At 40.2% G+C, this 23,238-nt stretch overlaps 1 protein-coding gene across 9 annotated transcripts in view; it reads left to right on the top strand.

Annotated features, from left to right (window-relative positions):
• Nucleotides 1–23,238, top strand: part of shank3a (SH3 and multiple ankyrin repeat domains 3a) — a 165,340-nt gene that overhangs the window by 123,994 nt on the left and 18,108 nt on the right. For all 9 annotated transcript variants that reach the window (XR_003272963.1, XR_003272964.1, XM_026176172.1 and 6 more), the window contains one exon: nt 21,436–21,511. Coding sequence is in view for 7 of the 9 variants with exons in the window: in XM_026176172.1 (XP_026031957.1) it covers nt 21,436–21,511 (76 nt within the window). In the remaining 2 variants the exon portion in view is untranslated. The remainder of the gene's footprint in view (nt 1–21,435; nt 21,512–23,238) is intronic.

Here is a 23,238-nt window from a genome sequence, read left to right as displayed (position 1 = left end):
TTCAGAAGATTCTCAATGCTCGGCTTTGGTGGTGCAATTGTAAATACCGTGCAGCCTACTTTATATTATTGAAAGATCATTATCAGTCAGAGGTATTTATTTTATAGTTTTCATATTAGGCTAGAAAACAATAATAATTGTTATAGCTATATCAGCCATATTCTTTTGGAGGATGAAACAGGAGACAATCCTGTACACTTGGAACAACATGCTACGATTTAAATATAAACCCTCAATGAAAAAAAAGTGATTAATGAATGACGTCAGTTGTGGAAATGATTGCTCTTGAAGCACTGGGACAAAGAGACAGAAAAGGACAGCCCACACATAAGCAGGAAATGTTCTCAAAGTCCTTGAGGACTGCAAGGGGAGCTAAAGAGGATTCAGTGAAAGAAAAGAGAAGGAGACATGTAAATGCCTGTGTTGTGTAGCTTTTCCCTAATAGCTTATGAATGGATATCTGATGGTGTGGCAAGTGAGCCATGGGCGTAGATTTGGCATGGACAGAAGGGAGATGTCCCCACCAATATCCACCGATTATTGAATTGCCCCCAGCAATAATTTGATGTCTTCGAGTAAAGAAAAACAAAACCAATAGCAAGAAAAAAATGATCTGTCAACGTCTCATTCACTTAGCGGTGCAGAAAGAGTCAAATTACGCTCTCTGCTGGAGTCCTACCTTAGGTGACAAATATGGCCAATGCGATTGGCTGTGCCTTTCAGGGAGCTCTGTTTAGTTTTAGCAGCGGCAAGCCTGCGCTGCGAGGATCTGCAAGGAGGAGAGGGGGATGGCAGCAAAAAGGAAAAACCTGGATATAAGAAAGTAATTTTCAAAGAAACCTGTATGTGACTTAAAGTCAAGTTCACTCATAAAATGTGTCCGTCATAATAATGTTACAGGCTATGCTAGGCCATACATGCCAACACTCTAGTGATGGGATTGTCGGCTCTTTTTAGAGAACCGGCTCTTTCGGCTTGGCTCAGTAAAAAGAGCCGGCTCTTTCGGCTCCTAACCGGCTCTTCAGGTTGTTTTGTTGCTTTAATTAATTTATTATTAACAATAATATAAAATTATGCACAAAAGGAATTACTAATGTAAAAAAAGTGGTCTTATTTATAAATGTTTATATATAGATATATGCGGTGGCCCCTTGAGACAAAGCACGTACAAACTCCAAAACACATTTCTAGCGTTAACTGAACTTCCGAAACACAGCTACCTAGATCACTTAAATTATACAATTGAAAGCATGAAAGCATATGTGTATTGTTTGTGTATTTATACACAAGCACTCATATATATTCAAATGATTAAAAAAAAAAAAAGTTCATTTACCTATTACTACCACACACCAAATACGGTCGTTGGTACTTGCTGGCTTGTGTAGCCACTAGGTAACAAAAGTTCAACACTGCCCCTAGCATTCTGGAGCACTTCTGTTGTGTTTTGTACGTGTTTTGGAGTTTTTACGTGTTTTGGAGTTTGTACATGCTTCAGGGTTTGTACGTGTTTTGGGGTTTATACGTGCTTTGTCTCTAGGGTACCGTAAATATAATTTTATTTATTCACTCCACATAAAATGTAATAAATAAATCATATAATACAAAAACCAACTATTCACATTTCAACTTTTAAATATTTAAATTTTCAGCTTTTTCCTTTTAAACAAATTTAAAGTGAAACAACACAAAACACTGCAAACCACAACACAATTAAATATAAATTAAAATATGAAAACAAAAAGAAGATGCACATTCTCTGTCATATGGGCCTGCATGAATAAACTTTCTGAATCCTTTATCATCCGCAACTGAAAATAGTTGTGGATCATTACTTAGTGTTCCCTTAGTGCTAATGTACAGGGTGAGCCATTTATATGGATACACCGTAATAACATGGGAATGGTTGGTGATATTAAAGTCCTGTTTGTGGCTCATTAGTATATGTGAGGGGGCAAACTCCTCAAGATGGGTGGTGACCATGGTGGCCATTTAGAAGTCGGCCATCTTGGATACAACTTTTGTTTTTTCAATCCGGTTGTTCAGTGATGACGCGACGAATCCTACTTCCGGGTCTAAAGTAGTCTGCGTTTAATATGGCTTTTGTGTTGTTAACATGTTTAATGTTATGTATTTTCTTCTATTTGATCTCAAAAAGCTCCTAAAACAGTCAGTGATCACTGTTGACCTCCCTCGGCTTTTATTACCGCTAATCATTTATTTAAGCTCAGTTTTTAAAACCTTAGGATGTAACTACAGCCCAGCCCATGCAGCAGTATATGAATGACTAACCTTGTATTGTGGATGGATTATCTCAGTTGTTCTCCTGGCTGAAGTTTGGTCCTTTTACAGCATCCTGCCATGCGATTACATTTGTTCCTGACCACCGAGAACACTCACGTTAACTTTTATCGAGTGGAAAAAAAGTTAGCTTGTTTATATTATGCTAACATAGCTGTGTCGCTAGTGGTCACGTAGCACATCATTATATACCAGCTAGCCCAATTTCAGTAACCCTACAAACGTCACTGCTGTTTAGTTTTCTGTCTTCATTTATGCTGGAAGTGATAGCAGAGCTGTACGTTTTAATTTGTTTCCAAAACCCTGCAGTCAGGACATGCTATATTGTATTTAGATAGAAGCTAGCGAGCTAACTCCCTGCTAACTTCTAACTCCGTTAAATGTCATAAATTCCGTTTTCATGGATGCCTGGATGTTAAACTCAATTGTTACACCTGGTAGAGGAGAAGGCTGATCATTTTATTAAAGATGAAAGACTTTAGACAGTTTTTCAACTCTCAGTAATGCCATAGTGATCGTTTGATATATGGACCTGCAGCGGAGTTTAGACCCAGACACGGCTAGTGACGTCAGACTGAACAACCGGATAGGAAGAGGGCCATGTGACACATCAAACTTATTGGTAATGTCACAAGAAAAACAATGGTGTGCTTGGTTTCAACATAACTTTATTCTTTCATCAGTTATTTACAAGTTTCTGACCACTTATAAAATGTGTTCAATGTGCTGGATTCATTTGTTCACAGTTCATTGTGTTGGATTGTCAATGCAACCCTCTTCTCCCACTCTTCACACACTGATAGCAACACCGCAGGAGAAATGCCAGCACAGGCATCCAGTATCCGTAGTTTCAGGTGCTGCACATCTTGTATCTTCACACCATAGACAATTGCCTTCAGATGACCCCAAAGATAAAAGTCTAAGGGGGTCAGATCGAGAGACCTTGGGGGCCATTCAACTGGCCCACGATGACCAATCCACTTTCCAGGAAACTGTTCATCTAGGACTGCTCGGACCTGGCACCCATAATGTGGTGGTGCACCATCTTGCTGGAAAAACTCAGGGAACGTGCCAGCTTCAGTGCATAAAGAGGGAAACACATCATCATGTAGCAATTTCAAATATCCAGTGGCCTTGAGGTTTCCATTGATGAAGAATGGACCCAGTATTGTTGTACCCCATATACCACACCAAACCATCACTTCTATTGTTCCAACAGTCTTGGAGGGATCCATCCATGTGGGTTAGTGTCAGACCAATAGCAGTGGTTTTGTTTGTTAACTTCACCATTCACATAAAAGTTTGCCTCATCACTGAACAAAATCTTCTGCGTGAACTGAGGGTCCTGTTCCAATTTTTGTTTTGCCCATTCTGCAAATTCTGTGCGCCGATCTGGGTCATCCTCATTGAGATGCTGCAGTAGCTGGAGTTTGTAAGGTTGCCATTTGTGAGTAGCTAATATCCGCCGAAGGGATGTTCGACTAATGCCACTCTCCAGTCACATGCGGCGAGTGCTACGCTGTGGGCTCTTGTTGAATGAAGCTAGGACAGCCACTGATGTTTCTTCATTAGTGATAGTTTTCTTGCGTCCACATTTTGGCAAATCCAACACTTGAACCAGTTTCACGAAACTTAGCAAGCAGTTTGCTAACTGTAGCATAGGAGATGGGTGGTCTCGTAGGGTGTCTTGCATTGAAATCTGCTGCAATGACCCGGTTACTGCATTCACCAGATATCAACACAATTTTGATCCGCTCCTCACGTGTTAACCTCTTCGACATGTCAATTGCTGTGAACAAAGAGAAACTTGTAAATAACTGATGAAAGAATAAAGTTACGTTGAAACCAAGCACACCATTGTTTTTCTTGTGACATTACCAATAAGTTTGATGTGTCACATGGCCCTCTTCCTATTGAAAAAACAAAAGTTGTATCCAAGATGGCCGACTTCTAAATGGCCACCATGGTCACCATGGAGTTTGCCCCCTCACATATACTAATGAGCCACTAACAGGACTTTAATATCACCAACCATTCCCATGTTGTATCGATTATTTCCAAGACTGTTTGCGTCTCAACGTTTTCTGGATCCTGCTGATGCCTGTTTGGTGCCTGATGATGCTCCTCGGCCTCGCTGCCCATGCCCTCCCAGGCTAAACTTCCGCCGTCAACATTATCGGAACCTGAGATTGCTGCGGCGGGTTTCTGGACCTCCTGAACCTTGAGCGCCAACTCCAGCTCCTGCCAGGATTGGTCTGGTGAACGCCAGATCACTTTTAAACAAAACTTTTATTCTTCGGGACTTCTTCAGTTCCCGTGATCTGGATTTTCTGTGTGTGACTGAGACGTGGCTGAGTGTTGGTGAGTCCAGTGCTCTATCTGAACTTTTACCTGTGGATTATTGCTATTTTAACTCGCCACGGAAATCAGGCAGAGGTGGAGGCACAGTGACTTTTTACAAAAAGGATTACAAATGTAAGCAGTGTTTTCTATAGCCTTCATTCTCCAGCTTTGAACTTACCTTGTTTGAGGCGAGTCGTACAAACCCGGTTTTCTGTGCTGTCATCTATCGCCCCCAGAAATACAATAAGAACTTCATAAACAACTTTTTTTTTTTTTAGCTGGGATTATGCCCAATTATGATAGTGTTCTTATTGTTGGAGATTTTAATATACATGTATGTTGTCCTGATAAACCACTGGTAAAGGACTTTTTAAGCCTTATTGACTCTTTTAGCCTGGCCCTAGCCCTACACATGAGCACGGACACGCACTGCACCTTGTCCTGTCATATGGTCTGTCTGTCACTAACCTGGAGATTTGTGACTGTGCACTCTCAGATCATATGCCTGTGTTATTCAACGTTGGTGTGACATATACTGCAGTTAAATCTGGCGCTGCTACTCGGTGCTGTCGTGTTATTAACCCCTCCACTGCCGCGCAGTTTTCTGCTGCTTTTAATCAGCTCGGTGGCCCTTCTGACTTTGTTTCCTCTGACACAGAAGAGCTCAATTCCTGGTTTTATTCTTGCTTACAAACAATCATGGACTCTGTGGCTCCTTTAAAAACCAGGCAGCCCAAGGCTAAACCTGAGCCTTGGTTTAATGAGAGCAGTCGTGCTGTTAAGAGGGAATGTCGTCGAGCAGAATGGATGTGGAAAAAGGATAAATTGCACGTATCATTTCAAATTCTCAAAGACTGCTGGCATCGCTACCAGAACACTGTTAAAGAGGCAAAAAGGGAATATTTTGCAAATATTATTTCTTCCAACTGTCATAACCCACGTGTGTTGTTTAGGACCATTGACACTGTTCTTAATACGCCACTGAATGTTTGTTTGGAAGTTTCTCCTGAGATTTGCAATGATTTTCTGAACTTTTTTATTGAAAAGGTTGTCACCACCAGGGCTCTTATTACACCTCCCGACTCTGACCCCTCTGTCTCTGTCCCTTACACTGCTGTTTTTACTCAGTTTGAGCTTGTGACGCTCTCCACTTTAGAGGATGTGGTTCGCCATATTAAGCCCACAGGTTCCCTTCGGGATCCTTTCCCTCCACAATTCTTTAAAGAAATTTTTTCCAGTATACAACAGTATGTCCTTGACATTATTAACAGCAGTCTGTCTTCTGGTGTGGTTCCTGAAAATTTCAAACATGCAGTAGTGCAGCCACTGCTTAAGAAAACTGGCCTTGATCACACAGTTTTAGCGAACTATAGGCCTTTTTCCAAGCTGCCTTTACTCTCCAAGGTTTTAGAGAAAATTGTTTTTAGTCAACTGAAAGATTTTCTAGATGATAATGGCATTGAGGTTTTTCAATCAGGTTTTAAAACCCTTCACAGCACAGAATCTGCATTATTAAGGGTTTTTAATGACATCCTTCTGGTATGTGATTCTGGTAACCATGTTGTTCTTGTCTTGCTTGACCTAACTGCTGCCTTTGACACCGTAGACCACAATATTCTAATTTCTCGATTAAATGATGTAGAGGGTATTGGTGGCACTGCACTTAATTGGTTTAGGTCTTATTTGTCAGATAGAACTTTCTCTGTCAGCCTTCTCGGTTCCGAATCATCTTCTGCTTCTCTGTCATGCACACAGGGCTCAATTTTAGGGCCACTGCTCTTTTTACTGTATTTCTTGCCTCTGGGTTCCATCCTTAGAAGGCATGGGATCTCATTTCATTGTTATGCAGATGACTGCCAAATTTATTTGCCACTAAAACACAAGGATGGCATCTCCATAAAACCTCTCTTGACATGTCTAGATGACATTAAAGCTTGGTTGGCTCTAAACTTTTTAAATTTTAATGAAAAGAAAACAGAAGTGTTGGTGTTTGGAACCAGTGGTCCCTGTGAGTCCTCCTCCTTGTTTTAGGATCCCTGGAAGTCTATTTTAAGCCTGTTGTTACTGACCTTGGTTTTAAGTTGGACAGTGATTTTAAATTGGACAACCAAATCAGAGCAGTGGTGAAGTCCAGTTTTTATCATTTAAGGCGACTGGCAAGAGTAAAATCTTTTCTTTCGAGGCAGCACCTTGAAACAGTGATCCATGCTTTTATTTCTTCCCGCCTGGACTATTGTAACTCACTTTATGTGGGGGTCAGTCAGTCATTGCTCTCACGTCTGCAGCTGGTTCAAAATGCGGCTGCACGACTCCCCTAACAGGAACTCGAAAAAGAGAGCATATAACCCCCTTGCTAGCCTTAATTTACAGTTAATTTAAAAATTCTCATGTTTGTTTTTAAACTCTTGCCCCACCATACCTCTCTGAACTTCTTCATCCCCACACACCCTGTCGGTCTCTCAGGTCAGCTGACCAGCTGCTCCTGGAGGTACCGAGATCCAGGAGGAAGCTCAGAGGGGACAGGGCCTTCTCTATCGTGGCTCCAAAATTATGGAATAATTTGCCCTTGCACGTTAGAGAGGCCCCTTCACTTTTAAATCGCGTCTTAAAACCCACTTTTATTCCTTGGCTTTTAACCTCAGTGAGACTTAGTTTCTCTTTTATTTGAAGTACCGTAGTTTTCGGGTCATAAGCCACTACTTTTTTCCCACACTGTGAACACTGCGGCTTATACTGACGTGCGGCTGATGCATATTTTTTACAGGCGCTGTTCGAGGAAAAAAAGCATTTGCAGTATGTATTTTTGTATGTTGCCATAACGTTTATGTTATTAACGTGGGTGGCTGTAGCTCAGGTGGCAGAGCAGGTCAGCCACTAATCAGAAGGTCGGTGGTTCGATCCCAGGCTGCATCCTGGCTGCATGCCAAATATCCTTGGGCAAGATACTAACCCCGTGTTTGCCTACTGGTGGTGGTCAGAGGGCCCGGTGGCGCCTGTGTCCGGCAGCCTCGCCTCTGTCAGTGCGCCCCAGGGCAGCTGTGTCTACAATGTAGCTTGCTATCGCCAGTGTGTGAATGTGTGTGTGAATGGGTGGATGACTGAATGTAGTGTAAAGCGCTTTGGGGTCCTATGGACTAGAAAAGCGCTATACAAATGCAGGCCATTTATGTTACCATGTTTATGTTAAATTAAACGTTAAAAATCCTCACGTGTAATATTTCTGTGTAAATATCTCATATTACAAGTGAAACGCATACGGTTTTCTTTCTACAATTAGAGCATGTGGCTTTTAATCAGGTGCGCTCTGTAGTCCTGTAGTATTTAATTAATGGTTTCACTCTTCTTTTATTTTGTTTTTATTTATATCTCATGTAATTTTAATTTACAGTTCCAATGTACAGCACTTTGTGTCAGCTGTGGTTATTTTAAAGTGCTTTATAAATAAAGGTGATGATGATGATGATGATGATGTTATTACGGTGTATCCATATAAATGGCCACCCTGTATAAGAGATGTTGGTGCACTATAAATGAAGTAATGTTGTTAAGTCCTTAAAGTTATATTCTTTTATTGTCTTGACTGTATTTGAAGCTATTTTTATTTTTGTATGATACCTGATTTATATGGAATATGGCTCAAGTAAACTAAAGTCTAAAATACTTAGTCAGTCATTTGTTTAATAGTAATTTAACATTATATAATTCACACATAAAACCATTAATTGTAATTTTAAATGGTTTAAAAGCATGTAGAATAGCATATGTAGGCAAGTATATTTCTCTTTTTTTATCAAGAAGCAAAGCCAAAAATTAAAAAAAAAAAAGAAACGGGGCAGGGTTCGGTGGTTGAATCATCCGTCCCCACCAATGCCAAATCTACGCCCTTGAAGTGAGCGCCACTTATGCCGTATGTATGAAGCCTGTTCTTTCAATGCATCGCTCTGCTTTGAAAATGAACAGTTGGAGCTCAAGGACATCAGCTGCTGATCAGCTTCAGCTTTAGTTTTCATTAGGAAAGATGTACCGGCATCTGTTTTGCTACTGTCAGCTGTTACTTTATTTTATTTCACAGCATTCAGCAATATCCCAAATACACTTAAGCAGATTTTTTTTTTACATGTTTAAATGGCTTCCTCTTTCTGGAAAAGCCTTTCATCACATTCAAATATAAAATTCATGAATACAGTACATATTGTATCCTCATGAGAGTGTTGTAGGACTATTACAGCTTGTTTCTCCTTCCCTTTCTCTTTCATTCTGTAATCTTACCTTTTCCCTGTATGTTTTTTTTTCCTGTCTTTTCAGTTTTTCTTGTTATCAGCATTTCAAGGACAGGGCCAGTCTTCGCCCTTCACACCTTGAGTGTCACCCTAACACAATAAATATGAATGTTTTTGTGTGTTAACAAGGCCAGTCAGGCTGAAGACATGTTGGTAGCACCTTCTTTCTTATCACACTCTTCCCTCTGCTTGCTGCAGGAGACAAGGAGTCGCTGTCTTCAACCCCCCCACACCTCCCACACCCCACCTTTATTTTATACAGTTTTATAAACCATGTGTGCTCTAGGCTTAAGGAAAGAAAGGAAAGAAAGAGAAGAGCTTAATGGTACCTCATCAGTGGCAGTAAAGCAAAAAACTTTAACAGGTTATTTTTGAGAAAAGGTCTGTCTGCGTTGACCTTGGGTAAGACTGGTGCAACACCATAAAAGCATCAGTGTCACCTCAAAGGGAGGCTACTTAATTGATAAGCTGCATCCCATTTTTCTGAGCCAGCTCAGTCTAATCCTAAATCATGAAAACCACAAAGCTTAAGAATACATAGGATAGCCATTTGAGCATAAATAGTTTGCTCTTATTGGTGTCCTTAAGCACTCTTGGTCACCTTGTCCATGCGTTGTTGTGATTTATTATAGCGGCAATTCTACAACTTTGAGTTAATATTATTACAGTCGGTAATTTCAGTGCGATACTGAGCAAGCTCATAACAGAAAAAGCATTCACCTTTCAATGACAAACCCCTTTCGTTTCCCTCATGGTTCCATAAATTAGTCGGTACAGGCCCAGATTACAAATTACAAAGTGAGTTCAGTCAGTAACTCTCTGGTGACAACTTGTAAAATGCAGAGTGAGTATGCAAATGCTGACACGACAGAGCTGTGCGTGTGCATTCAAATGGACAGGCTTTTTTAAACCTTTATGCTTACACACACGCACGCACTTAAGTTATTGTCTCGAGTCAGCAGATAGATTAGCATAGCCAACTAATCCATCTTATTAGCGAGAGAGAAAGAGAGAGAGGGAGAGACAATAAACCACAGGTTGGAAGGCATGTCTTAGGTATTAAAGTTTAGCTGAGTCAGTGTTATAGACTGGCAGTTCAAGAGAAGTCCTACCATTTAACTCTGGAAAAAAAAATTACACTAAGTGTCCAGTGAGTGTGTGCAGGGCTCTTGTGTTTGTTTGTTCGCCACAGAGTGATGGCCACTATCTGTACTTTTCATCAGAAGTCAGTCGAGTGTGTTGAGCCATCTCTCTCTGGAGGACAGATCCATATCAAATCATAATAGATGGCGATGCTATTTGAACAATGAATCAAAGCTGAAGCAGGGCTGACAGTCGAGCAGAGACATATTACATCTGACAGGGGCTGCACTGGATGAGAGCGGGTCACAAGCGCAAACTCGCTTGTACACACGCGCATGTCCGCACACAAAAGTAAACATGCACATACACACATCGACGGGTTAAGGCACTCTTCTGAAAGTCTAGTCTATTTCACAGTGTCGTGGCGGCTCTCAGACACTGTTCACCTGTGGTTGTTTAAAGTCATCTGTAGATTGTTGGTTGAGTTGCTTTTTTTCCATGAATCCTTTCACTGCCATGACTTGATACCCACTGGGTGTCATTATTGTGGTGTGCTACAACAGTCTTGCTCCAGCCCTCTTTCTATTTTGCTTTAAAGGAGAAAAACTTTCTTTTAATTTTTCAAAGTGGTTTTAAACAGCAGTTTCACTGGCTTTCTGGAAGTCTTTCAAAGTTTTTCTTTGGACATCAATCTACTGTCCTGTGAAGCCTCATCAGAAACGGTCTCAGTGGAAGGGTGGCTGTTAAAAAGCCATTCTTAAAGAAGGCAAACAGGGAGAAAAGGCTGAGGTATGCCATAAGAACTGTACTAAAAATCAGTGTTAACAGGTCTTATGAAGCAATTGAAGTGAGAAATTTTAAATATTTGGTTCAAATCATTATCATTATATCAGTGGAGGTCAGGAGCGAGGTACAACTCAGTATAGTGTCATCTGGAAAACAGCGGAGGCTCTCTCTTGGTTTGGTCCACAAGTGGTGTTGGGGATCTTGTCATATTGGCAAAAATGTCATTAACAATGATCACAATTACACTGCCAGTGCAGTAAAGGTATACTTTATATCATGTATTTCCGTATGTGTTTCTGAATTTCAGGCACTTCCCAGTTTCCTAGTAAGATATTGTAAATGGCCTGTATTTGTATAGCGCTTTTACTAGTCCCTAAGGACCCCAAAGCGCTTTACACAAACAGTCATCCACCCATTCACACACACATTCACACACTGGTGATGGCAAGCTTCATTGTAGTCACAGCCATCCTGGGGCACTGAGGAACACTGGCGCCACCGGGCCCTCTGACCACCACCAGTAGGCAATGGGTGAAGTGTCTTGCCCAAGGACACAACGGCCGAGACTGTCCAAGCCGGGGCTCGAACCGACAACCTTCCAATTACAAGGCGAACTCCCAACTCTTGAGCCACTTTCGCCCAGAAGATATAAAGAAATGAGAGGCGGTTCGATAGAATAATCATCCTTGTTTTCCTCTTTCACCATATTTCACTGTCTTTCTCTTCAGTTTGTGTCACTCGGCATCCCTCTCTCACTCTCCTACGGAGCTACATAATAGAAATTCTGAATCTCTTTTATTATTTACTCCAGCCCAAAGATGTTTCACATTACATTGGTCTTTTGTTTATAAAGTAAGCTGTTCAGCTCCCTTTGGGGATGTTTGTGTGTCTGTATGAGTGATAGCGTCCTGACCTTGACTCAAAAGTGTACTGCGGCGTGCATCACAGCGTTTGAGGGTCTTATACAGTAGTTGCCTGTTGTTGACTGAATTTGATTGAATTATTCAAGGCTTTTGATAGAACTGAGGTATTTATAGGCGTCGGCCTCTGCCTCTGACACTTACGTGGTAACAGCAAGCTCTCTGAAGGCTCTTTAACAAAGCAACCAATTCTGAGGCAGAGGAGGAGGAGAAAGACAGCAGAAAGGCAGAGATATGCTGGAGTTGTTTGCTCGAGGCTAAAACAGAAGAGGACACTGAGGCCACAGACAGTTACACGCAGTTTAGTGCTACTTGTCCAGGAATTCCTGTTTCCTTGTTAAAACGAAGAAAGGAAAATGGTGCTGAGGAAACAGCTGTCACTAGTTTTTCTGCATGAAATGGATTTTTCGGGATTGCTTTTAATCGCCTCAAGGTGAAGACGAGAAGATGAGCAGGAGTTCAGCTTGTCTCAGGGATTCAAATGACAGAGTGGAGAGACAACCTTCTTGTTCAGGTCTTAGCGAGACTGAAAGGTGGAATTGAAAAATGGACTGTTGTCCAGTCATGGTGTCAGATTTGCCTGTGCTGTGTAGCAGGATAGATGGAGTTGTCACAGTTGTGAAGACAGAGCAAAGCAACTCCTCGTATTTTGACCTTTTCTGGGGTAAGTTTCATTGCACTGAGCACCGTTTAGATGTAAACACTCTTTTCAAGACTGAAATAGCCCATTTTTGCAAATGTGAGAAACTTCCAATGTGACTCAGCATACGGAGTAATGTAGTAGAAAAAAGGATGGTGTCTGCTAGCGTACTACTGCTTCCATTTTTAGAAGAGGATGCTCACTACGCTGCACATTTAAATGTGACTTAAAGCTTAATACAGAGCAGGAAAAAAGTTCAATCATCAGGCTATCAAACTATTTGTTAGGTAACAATTTTAAAAATTTACCAAAAATAACTAATTAAAAGTTTTCCAGTTGTCACTCACTGTCATTCTTAAAGAATTGTTATCTTTTTTTAAATTTTCCTTTGTTCTTGCTGTCAGTCTTCTCCTCATTGCAGACCTACTTTCTTCCAAAAGTGGAAAAGCTTTTTTCTATTATCAGATATTTGTTTTGTATTTCTAGTTTTAGACTCTGTTGTTGTTTATTATTTATGTCATGATGATCAAATATTCAAACGGCTCGCTCTTCTCATTGAAGTAAGCGACAGAAGATGTGGCATTTTGACTCGCAAGAACTCAACAAAATGGTCAAAAGTTTCACTGGATACTTGATGATGAACTCTTTTCCTATACTGTTGCCATCACTTGATCTCATCTGTCTTTCTCCCTATAATCATTGGTATTTCAATGCCATTGTCGAATTCTTATCAAAGCGCGTTGTTAGACTGTGACTGTCCATGCTAAACAAAGACTGTTGAACTGGTGTTCATAAACAGCCTCTGGCCACACTCTCCAGTTCCATTTTTTTTTTTTTACTATTGCACCATTTCAGACACCCATCTAGCATGCCTCAGTTGACCATAGGTGCTATGCAGAGCTTCGTAGGCCCACATCTACATGTTCTAGCATATACTCTACCATGGCGAAGACAGAAATCCTATGTGAAGGTCATATTTGTCATGAACCGGCTGTGTGGAGGCAGATGAGGACCCAAACGCAAAACTCACGGAGGCAGGAACTGAACTCAAAATCACTGCTTTATTGCAGGTTTCACAAAGGAACAGAACTAAACTGGGAATACTAACAGAAACCCGTGGGAACACAGAAAGACACACAGGTTCGGGGAGAAGACATTGACGACGCGACACTGACCTGATGGAGATATGCACATAAATACACAGAGGGTTAACGAGGGAAGTGGGAGGTGGGCGTCCGGGTACACACCGGCTCACTCCTTGGCGGCCGCTTGTCGGGGCCTGGGGCCTGGGGCTCGCTCGGGCCCCTTTGGAGGTGGGGTGCCCCCGGCCTCTCGGCCTGGGGCTCGGTCACTCAGGCACAGCTGGGGGCCGGCGGAGCTCACAGGCGCGTCACTGCAACTCCCCCTGACTTCTGCTCCGCGGCTGCTGGGCGAGCCCTCATCTGGGACTCTCCTCAGCTCTTACTGGAACAGTGGCGCGGCTGCCCCTCTGTTGGTCTTCCATGGTCTCTTGTATTCTGGGGGCCTCTGGATGTCTGGAGTTTTGATCTCCTCCATACCTGCTTCACACCCTGGAGGACGGGGCTGTGGCCCCCCCACACTTCCTAGCAGATCATTACATGGAGAAACCTTTGGAATGCAAGCATGCTGATCCACACAGGTATGCACACATGGGTATTCACAGACGCGGACTAAAGCTTTCTTGGCTGCTGCCTCAAAGCACACTGTGCGCTGTCTATCTTGCGTGCTGCACAATATCGTTTATTATTTAGTAAATATTGATATCTATGACTAGCTAGTTTATTGTGATGGTGCTTTGTTTTCTCTATTATTATGTTGCTCTTTGTTGTTTGCTGTCTCCTCTGTTTGTTTTTTTTGTTTGTTTGTTTTTTTTCTCCATACAGGTGACCCAGGAGTTCTTTTTTTTTTTCTCTCTCTTCCCCCCCCTTCTCACCGTCTCTTCTCCCCTTTGGTTTTCTTTCTTTCTCTCCCCCTCTTTCTCTCATTCATTCCCCCTGTCCTATTTATTAAAAAAAAAAAAAAAAAAAAAAAAAAAAAATGACAAAGGATGAACTGAAGCTCTGCCATCACGTAATGTCGCATACTGCTGTTTCTGATGTCATTTAAAAAAAAAAAAAAAAAAAAAAAAAAGGAAGTGGGAGCACACGGGGAACACAGCTGACACAGATAATCATAACGAGACAGGGCAGGCGTGAACACAACATGACGCATACTGACGAGAGACTGTCAAAGTAAAACAGGAAGTACACAGAGGTTCAGACAGGAGGAGAGAGAGCACGGGGAGAACACAGACATAACAGGCTGGGGGAAACATGGAATAAAACACAAGGAGAGACGAGAGCTCATAAATACACAGAGGGGCACACAGGAGGTAACCAAATAAGGAACATCTTAACTAAATAACCTAGGAACCAAGGCATAAATAGGGAACAAAATACAAAAACACACAAAAACTAAGAATACTGGACCAACATGGCCCAGGACCATGACAATATTTGTAGCAAACTGATGCTGAATATTAAAAAAATATCTAATCTGTCAACTGCAGCTAATGTCTGAGGTTATCATCAAGTGTTGATGTTTCACCTCACTCCCTTTCCATGCACAAGTTAAACTTGACCACAGTAAAGTAAGTAAATAAAACTTTATTTATATAACATTCTTTTAAAAAGATTTTAACTGGCTTTTAAAGGAAACGGAAGACTACAGGGAAAAAAATCTAAGGAAATGAATCCTGCAATACTGTTGGTGTCTGAAAGGCTCAGGCTTTATATTAGTCAGCTAACATGAAAATGTCATCACTGTAACAAAATTATAACAAAACACAACTTTTTCTTCTGTGTATCCTGTTACGAGTATGAAAAATTGTTCTTCGGGAGCAAAATTGTTGGCATCATAACATTATGCTGGACCCTGGTGTTTGTGTGTTTGGCACCTGCAACTCACATCACTAATAAGAGCACAGCTGGTTTAACACTGTACATCTCATAAAAAGCGACTTGCCTGTCTGTTTATGCTGCACTCAAACAAAACAGCTATATTAAATTCGTGATGGATTAAAATGATGCTTGAGGATCATTCCTGTCCTGATGAAAGTTTTGTTGTTTGTTTCGTTTGTTGGATTTCTCTTTTCTTTTCTTTGGTTGATGACTGGCTGTCAGTGGCACAAACTGGGTTTTCGTGCCAAAACACACTCTTTGCTTTGGTATCTTAGAAATAAAAGCCACCATCTGTTTCACCACTTGAGTGCTTCACATGAAGAAACAGAAATGTAATGTTCAGTTTGAATTAAACTCAAAAAGAGCTGATTTTTGTTCGTAGCGCTTCTGATGGACTATAAAATAATGAAGCTATTAGCTGTAATTTGTCGCTCTCGCAGGGTCAAGTCAACAGTAAACAACATTAAACAGTGAGAGTTGTGTCACTTCTCATTTTGAATACTACCCTGGAGTTCTAACCTTGAGCAGTGTTTGTGTGTATCCCTTATATGTACATAGCAGATAAATATTAAACTGGCACAGCGTCCACTTCCAGCCTCTCTTTTATGCTGTTTTCTTTTCCTTCCTCTTTTTCACACTTCTATATATTAACTGTGACTAATTTCACTCCATGAAGAATAAAAGCGTTCGCCTTTCTTTCAAAACTCTTACTGAAGATAGCACTAAGGAAGAAGAGCGAAAAAGAAAATGAAGACATTGGCCTGTCCACTATACTGAGGACAGTTAGCCTTGTATCCACCTGCATGCTCCAGCAACTCCCTGTTGGATCTGTGCAGTGACAGACACATTGTGTGACAGCACAAAAGAGAATGAGATTTCCACAAGCTTCTCCTTGCAACTCTTTTTTTAAACATTTTTTTATTTTTATTTTAAACACTGTTTTTCTTCTCCTATACACCAGGTTTAAGAGGTTAAGAAACAAAATTATGAGGAGACAGAAAGAGGAAAGTAGACATGAGTGGGAGAGTGGCAGGGAAGAATTAAAAAGTCAATGGGGCTTAGTTGATAAGTGTGTGTGTTTGTGTGGATGTGTTTGAATGTTTGTGTGCAGCTCTTATCAGTATTAAAACAGCATAGGTTAATTCCCATTCAGCGTGGACACTGTGTTTGTGCGCGTGTGTGTGTGTGTGTGTGTGAGTCCACGTGTATGTGTGATGGGACTCTGGCGTCCTTCAGACAAGGACAGCAAAGGTGTTGCAGTCTGTCCAGAATAGAGAAGTGGGAAAGATGTAGCATGTTAACAGTGTTACAGAAAGCGTGACTTATCGCTTGATGTGTAAAATATGCTTTCATCTCAACAGATGATCACTCATAACACACAAAAAAAAACTTTCAGTCAATACCACCCTTCATATATTTTTGATAGTAAAAACATCTATATTTCTGCTCAAATTATAGGGTAGAAGTGCTATTATCAACTTTTACCCTGATTAGTTACGTTTTTTTGAAAGTGGTTTAATAAATCTTACTTTATTGCATTACTGTACCAAGATGACTTCACTAACAGGATATTTTAACAGAGCATATGTCAGAAGAAGACTTCATCAAACAGTGCAGGCTGTAGGCACTTTGGATTTTACTGTCCTAGAACGTTAGACTATATTAGTCCTGTTAGAGTTGATGGTTCAACTTTACGTTAGTTCCAAGGTACGCATTGAGACAACATTTGATTTCATTCAGTGTGGTTATTATTGTTATTATCGTTGTCATTATTATTATTATTACCATTATCATTTTTATTATTATTATTAAGGTGAAAAGCTTGAAAGCTAAACAGTACTAGTACTACAGTACTTCTCAAACTTTCTGTTTTTGTTTTTCTCCATAAACTTTTTGCAGCAAGTTCAATAAGTCGTTTCAGTTTGTGACAGAGATCAGATGAATCTCTATCCACTGGGCAAATCAAAAGGAACTTTGACTTTAGCCAAATTTTACCATTTAAATTTTGCCCACATTGTTTTATTCAAGAGGCAATCCAGACAAAATGTGTTTCTGCTACCAGATGTCGAACATTGTTCAAATGAAAATGTCCCTCGCTTTTGATTTCTGTTTTATTAAAAAGCATTCAGAGGTCAAGTTTTTTTTATGTTCTCAAAGGGAAATGACCTTCCTCTATTTCTTTTTCTTTGTTTTTTTAATACTATGACGTTACAGTTTAATTTTGGAACTGGATGTTTCACTTGAATTTCAATGATATCTCCAAAAAGTAGAATTTGGTTTGAAACCAACATTGTTCTACTGAAAATGTCCTTGTCTCTCTATATCTCTGTTATTAAAAAAGCATTCAGAGGTCTCTCTGTTTTAGACCACATTTGTCTTCAGAGAGAGAAAGTAGTGCATTCAATTTTAAATTAACAAAACCAGATGGAGATTATTTGAGCTTTGTGACACAGCCATCAAAAGATGGGTATACTGTAACCATAAAGGGATGGATATGGTCAGCAACAATACTCAGGTAGGCTGTGGAGTGTAATTATTCTCAATCGGTACTAAGGGGCTCAAAGAAAACACCCCGACACCATTATACCACCATTACCACCAACCTGAACTGACGATATAAGGCAGGATGTATCCACGTTTTCATGTTGTTTAACCCAAATTCTGACCTTAACATCTTAATGTTGCCCATCTAATCGAGACTCATTAGACCAGGCGACATTTTTCTAATCGTCCATTTTCCCATTTTAACGAGACAGTGTGAATTGTAGCCTTGGTTTCCTTTTCTCAGCTGACAGGAGTGGCACCTGGTGTGGTCTCCTGTTGCTGCAGCCCATCTGCTTCAAGATTTAATATTTTGTGCATTTAGAGCTGTTCTTCTGCAAACACTGGTTGTAACAAGTGGTTATTTGAGTCACTGTTGCCTTCCTATTAGCTCAAAGCAGTCTGGCCATTTTCGCCCAGAGAACTGTCGCTCACCGGGTATTTTCTCATTTTCAGACCAGTCTTTGTAAACCCTAGAGATAGTTGCATGGGAAAAATCCCAGTAGCCCATCTGGCACCAATAACCAATCCACATTTAAAATGAACTGAAATCACATTTGCTTTCTATGATGTTTTGTTACAACTAAAGCAGGTTAGAATTGGTTAGAGCAGGTTGTCTTGACCATGTCAGCATCCCTAAATGCACTGAGGTGCGGCTGTTGGATTGGCTTATAAGATATTTGCCTTACCGAGCAATTGAGTCTCTACATATAGATTTAATATTAAAATGAATCTATATGTATAGATTCAATACATAATAAAAATGATAATAGCTTTTTGTTTACAGTGGAGCCCTGTGTCTCATCTTTTGTTTTCTGCTTTTGTGTGTATGGGTCTGTGATAGATGGAAGTATATTGGAGGTTATCTCTGCTATGAGGGCCCTGTCTTTAGATGCTCCTGGGCTGTACATGACAGTTGTGATGAATAAGTTGCATTTCACACTTCTGGACCGTATCACATGGTACACATGGTGCACAAACACACATACACACACAAACTTAGATGCGCACACTCTAGTAGAAACAGAAATACAAATGCTGCATCTGTTGCTTTCAAGCACTATTCAAACAAACAAATGCAGTCTTCTTAGCTAAACCATTACTAAACAAACAAGTGCTCAGCAGGAACAGCTTTTGCGTACGACATCGATGACCACTGGATGAAAATAATTTACATTTTCGATCCATTGCAAGTTAATCACTTCCCTGCTGGCTTACGCATCAGATAAAATTCATTAACTCTGCAAGTCTAAAAAGGTTTACCATTACAAAAATGTAGTGTCTAATATTGTTACACGTTGAGCAATCAGGATTTCAATTACATCATTATTGAAGCCCTTGATAGTCATTAATATTATGCTGTGTTTTCTGTAGACATAGCTTGTATTGATGTCGATCATTGTGTTACGGTCATGTTGTCATTATTGTGGGTGTTCAACAAGGGTCCATTCTTGGTCCTCTTTTTATTCATGACAGCCGTAATGCCATGACCATGGACCTGTTTCCTAATCTGGCCAAAGTGCAACCTACTTTTTATACACACACACACACACACACACACACACACACACACACACACACACACACACACACACACACACACACACACACACACACACACACACACAAATAATGTGTGTGTGTAACTCCTAAGGAATTTGTCTCAGGAAGGGCATCTGGCACAAAAATCTACCCAATCAAACATGCAGAGCTACCTGCTGTGTTGAGCCCTTGTGAATAAGTGTGTAGGCAAATCATGTGGTCACTTAATATATAAATACAGAACCTAAGATACATGAAAGTCTGTCATTAGCCATAACTCTTATTCATATTCAACTGGTACGTGTATGTGTGCATGAAAGCTGAGTCTAGCCCTAAAAGAAAGCCTCTGAAGGTGTGGGAGAAGACAAGTCCTGACTCATCTATGACTTTCTCCCCAAATATCACCTCTTTTTTCATTACGACTTACCTTTGACAGGCTGTGCTAACAAAATGCCATGTCTTTCCTCCCCAGACCGGATGTAGAGTAACCTTCTAACCTAAAGAAAATACCAACTCACCCTTCTTTTCCCTTTACTTTAATTGATAGATGTACACTGTACAGTAATTGTATTTTAGTTGGATATTTTGAACTCTATACATTTTAAGTTGACTGGGCTTTTTATTTGGTGTCAGAGAATTCAGAGAATTTATTTAATTACATTTCTCACCTGAGCTGAAAAAGACATTCAGATTAACACTCATTCTAACATACAAAGGATGAAGAAAGCCACGCAGTTGGAATCATGCTGAAACAAATCTGCAAGATTCAGAGTGATTCAGATTCATAGAGCACAGCTTGATTATGAAAAACAGGCATGTTCAGGCAAACAAGATAATTGTGAAAACACAGATATAAAAAATGAAGAGGAAGGTCAGAGAGTAAAAACAGTGGCTAAGAGGTTAAAGTTAACTGCTGCTAAATCCCTTTTCATTTTTTGCCCTTTTGCCGTGTCACCAAGTGTCAGTGGATGCACTTATCAAAGCTTCAAGTTGTTCTCAGCTGACAGTCGGTCACTCACACAGTGAATCAGATTGACAGGATAAAGTGGATCTGGAGATGCCAGCCAGTTCAAGACTGCTCACTCACTTTGACCTCTTTCCATTTTCGTTCTTTGCGAGTCTTCTTTTTCCTTTTCACATATACATCTTCTCTCGTTTGCCTGTATTGGAAAGTAAAGCGACAGGAGGCAAGCATGCGACCAAGTTTGCCAAGCAAAGTCATAGGAACATGCTGTGTGTCTCACATCAACACCACTCTTGCTTTCACAGCCTCATCCAATTAAGAGCTTGTGTGTGCCGTGCAGTGTTTAGTCAGCCAATCGGCTGTTTAGTGGAGATGTATTGTGCTGTGTATTATTGGGATAGAAAAAGGGCATCAGCACTCCTATAGGATAACATCACATATAGTGACAGAAACCACATGCACACGGTGCATACACACACAGTATTCAATGAGCGTCTAATCAAACACATTTGCCTTTAAAAGAAACACTTTGAGGGCAGAATTAGGCAATTACTTCACTGTTTCAAAAGCAAAAAATTACCATAGAACAATTATACTCTATGATAAATGAAGCATGTTAATGATAATTGCTTCTCTGTGGTAGCTTAATTCCTCTCTGTGCTCATCGAATTAGATTATTACTGACATTTTTATACTAACATGCTAAGAACTGGGGCTGACACAGCCTTGACATTTTTGGAATCTTGTGGATTTGTATAAAGTCATTAGCTGGACTAAATCTGATTTAAAAAAATCAACTGTGTACTTCCTAAAACATATTCAAGTAAAGCATTATTGGGATATTTTTAATTTCAGCTTATTTACGGAGATCTGTATACACTGGCAATGTGGCTTTTAAGACAACACACTTCACTTGAACATCTGTTATTAAATCATAGTAATAATTTAGGCAGTTTGATGATGTAAGTGTTTAATGGTCTATATGACATTGTAGGTAGATCAGTTACCTCCAATATATGTTTTTATAGCATCAAAAAGTATATCACTCAACCAATCCTTTAAATCTATTTTACAGAGACACGGGAGGACCGCACTAAGAGACTGTTCAGACACTACACTGTGGGATCTTACGACAACTTCACCTCATACAGGTACAACCTCTAACTCTGAGCTAGCATCCTACAGCATTGTCTAGTAGTGTATATTGTACTGCTCATTGCACTGTACTGCTGGTCATATCACACACGGTTTCCTTGTCTTAACAGGGTCAGTGAAGTTCATTTGTGCTGTAGAGGTGCTGCCATCTAAAGGCATGATCCTGCTAGTGCACACAGTTCTGATTCTAAAATGCACACAAATGATATTACATAACTCTCTTATACTGTCTGTATGTAAGGGTGTTCACTATGCATGCATAGCACATACTCTCCATTTATGTCTGTCTTCACATTCATCAATTTTGATTCACTTGAATTTCTTCATAATCTAATCTTTTATTCTTTTTTAAGTTTTGTTATCCTGTCCAAATCTCGAGATGACATTTATTATGTACAGAGTGTGAGTGATCCCTCTCTTCCAAATTAGATGTACTAGCTGAGCATTTTGTTGTCATGCAAATTCTCACTCTAATGCCACAGTTTATCGGTTAGAGACACAGAGCTGGTCTGCACGAGCATTGTTTCGACCTGCTTCCTTTGCCTTTCATAAAATGTCATCTCCTTGCAATCTAGGTTTTAGTCAAAGTAAGTGTTGCTTCTGTTTCCACAGCCACAGACTTTTTGAGTTACCATTACTAAAGCTGTGAACCTGTGATAGTCTGCATATACGTTTTTGTTTTAGAATGGGTGCTAACTATAACTAAACATAGTTCTGTTTCTGTTCAGAGGCTCTGAAGTACAAATTAAAGTTCCTTGAAGTCAGTAAAGTACCAGTTGCACACGAAGGACACACACTTGAGTTATACTTGAGTTTCTTCATCCGAGCTATTGTCTGCAGAATATTAGAATTGCAAATGTCAAAGGACAGGTCTATTTTGAGGAAACATTTACCGTTGATATGTGAAAAGTGAGTATTTTTTCTTTATCGAGTTATGTAGGCGGGTAGATGTTCTGAACAAGGACAGCGAGCACATTGCATTAATGCAGTATTTCGTGTCATAGAGCAGAGATGGAAGCATACCAGATAAAAGGGTTTGGACTGAAGCAAAGTATCTTAGTGGTGCTTAACCAACTCATTTTCCTGTGCATAATAATTAGTGCATAAGTGGTTTCATATCTCTTTATGAAACCAAATCTTTGACCTCCTTCCTGCAGAAAGGTTTGTTATGGTTCTCCTGGCTCCAGCAGCAGGAGCTCTGGGTAAGTCTGAGAAAGTGGAGTGTAACTAAGCTAATGACTCTGCAGCCACCCACTGAGTTGCAACCTGAACCACAGCCCTTTCTAGATCTGCATCTTCTGTCAGGAAAGATGAATGATACTGCTGAAACTTTCAAAATTCTGTAAAGCTAATAGATTTTGTAAAGGCGTTCAGGGTGTAAAGTGTGAGCAGTCCCCCTCAGTCTGTGCTGTTAAAAGAATGGAACATTTATTAGATTTATTAGATTTGAGTTAAGGAATATTGCATTATTCAGGCCACCTTTCTTCAATTTTCCTTTCTATTAAAAATTTTATGTTACCGTTTATCATAAGGCATGATTAAAATATCTTTTAGTTAACTCCCTTCCTTCATTTCACATCTTTGGGCATCAGAAATTTTGATTTAATCCTCACACAACAATCCATACTGCAGATATTTGCTTTGCTGCTTTACTAACTCTACTTTCTGCTCACAGGCTTTAAAAACATATGCATGAGCACCTCAGCTTAACACCGCCTACCTG

Source organism: Astatotilapia calliptera, chromosome 7, assembly GCF_900246225.1.
Source record: "Astatotilapia calliptera chromosome 7, fAstCal1.2, whole genome shotgun sequence".
Lineage (NCBI taxonomy): Eukaryota > Metazoa > Chordata > Actinopteri > Cichliformes > Cichlidae > Astatotilapia > Astatotilapia calliptera.
This window is presented reverse-complemented; position numbering and strand designations above follow the sequence as displayed.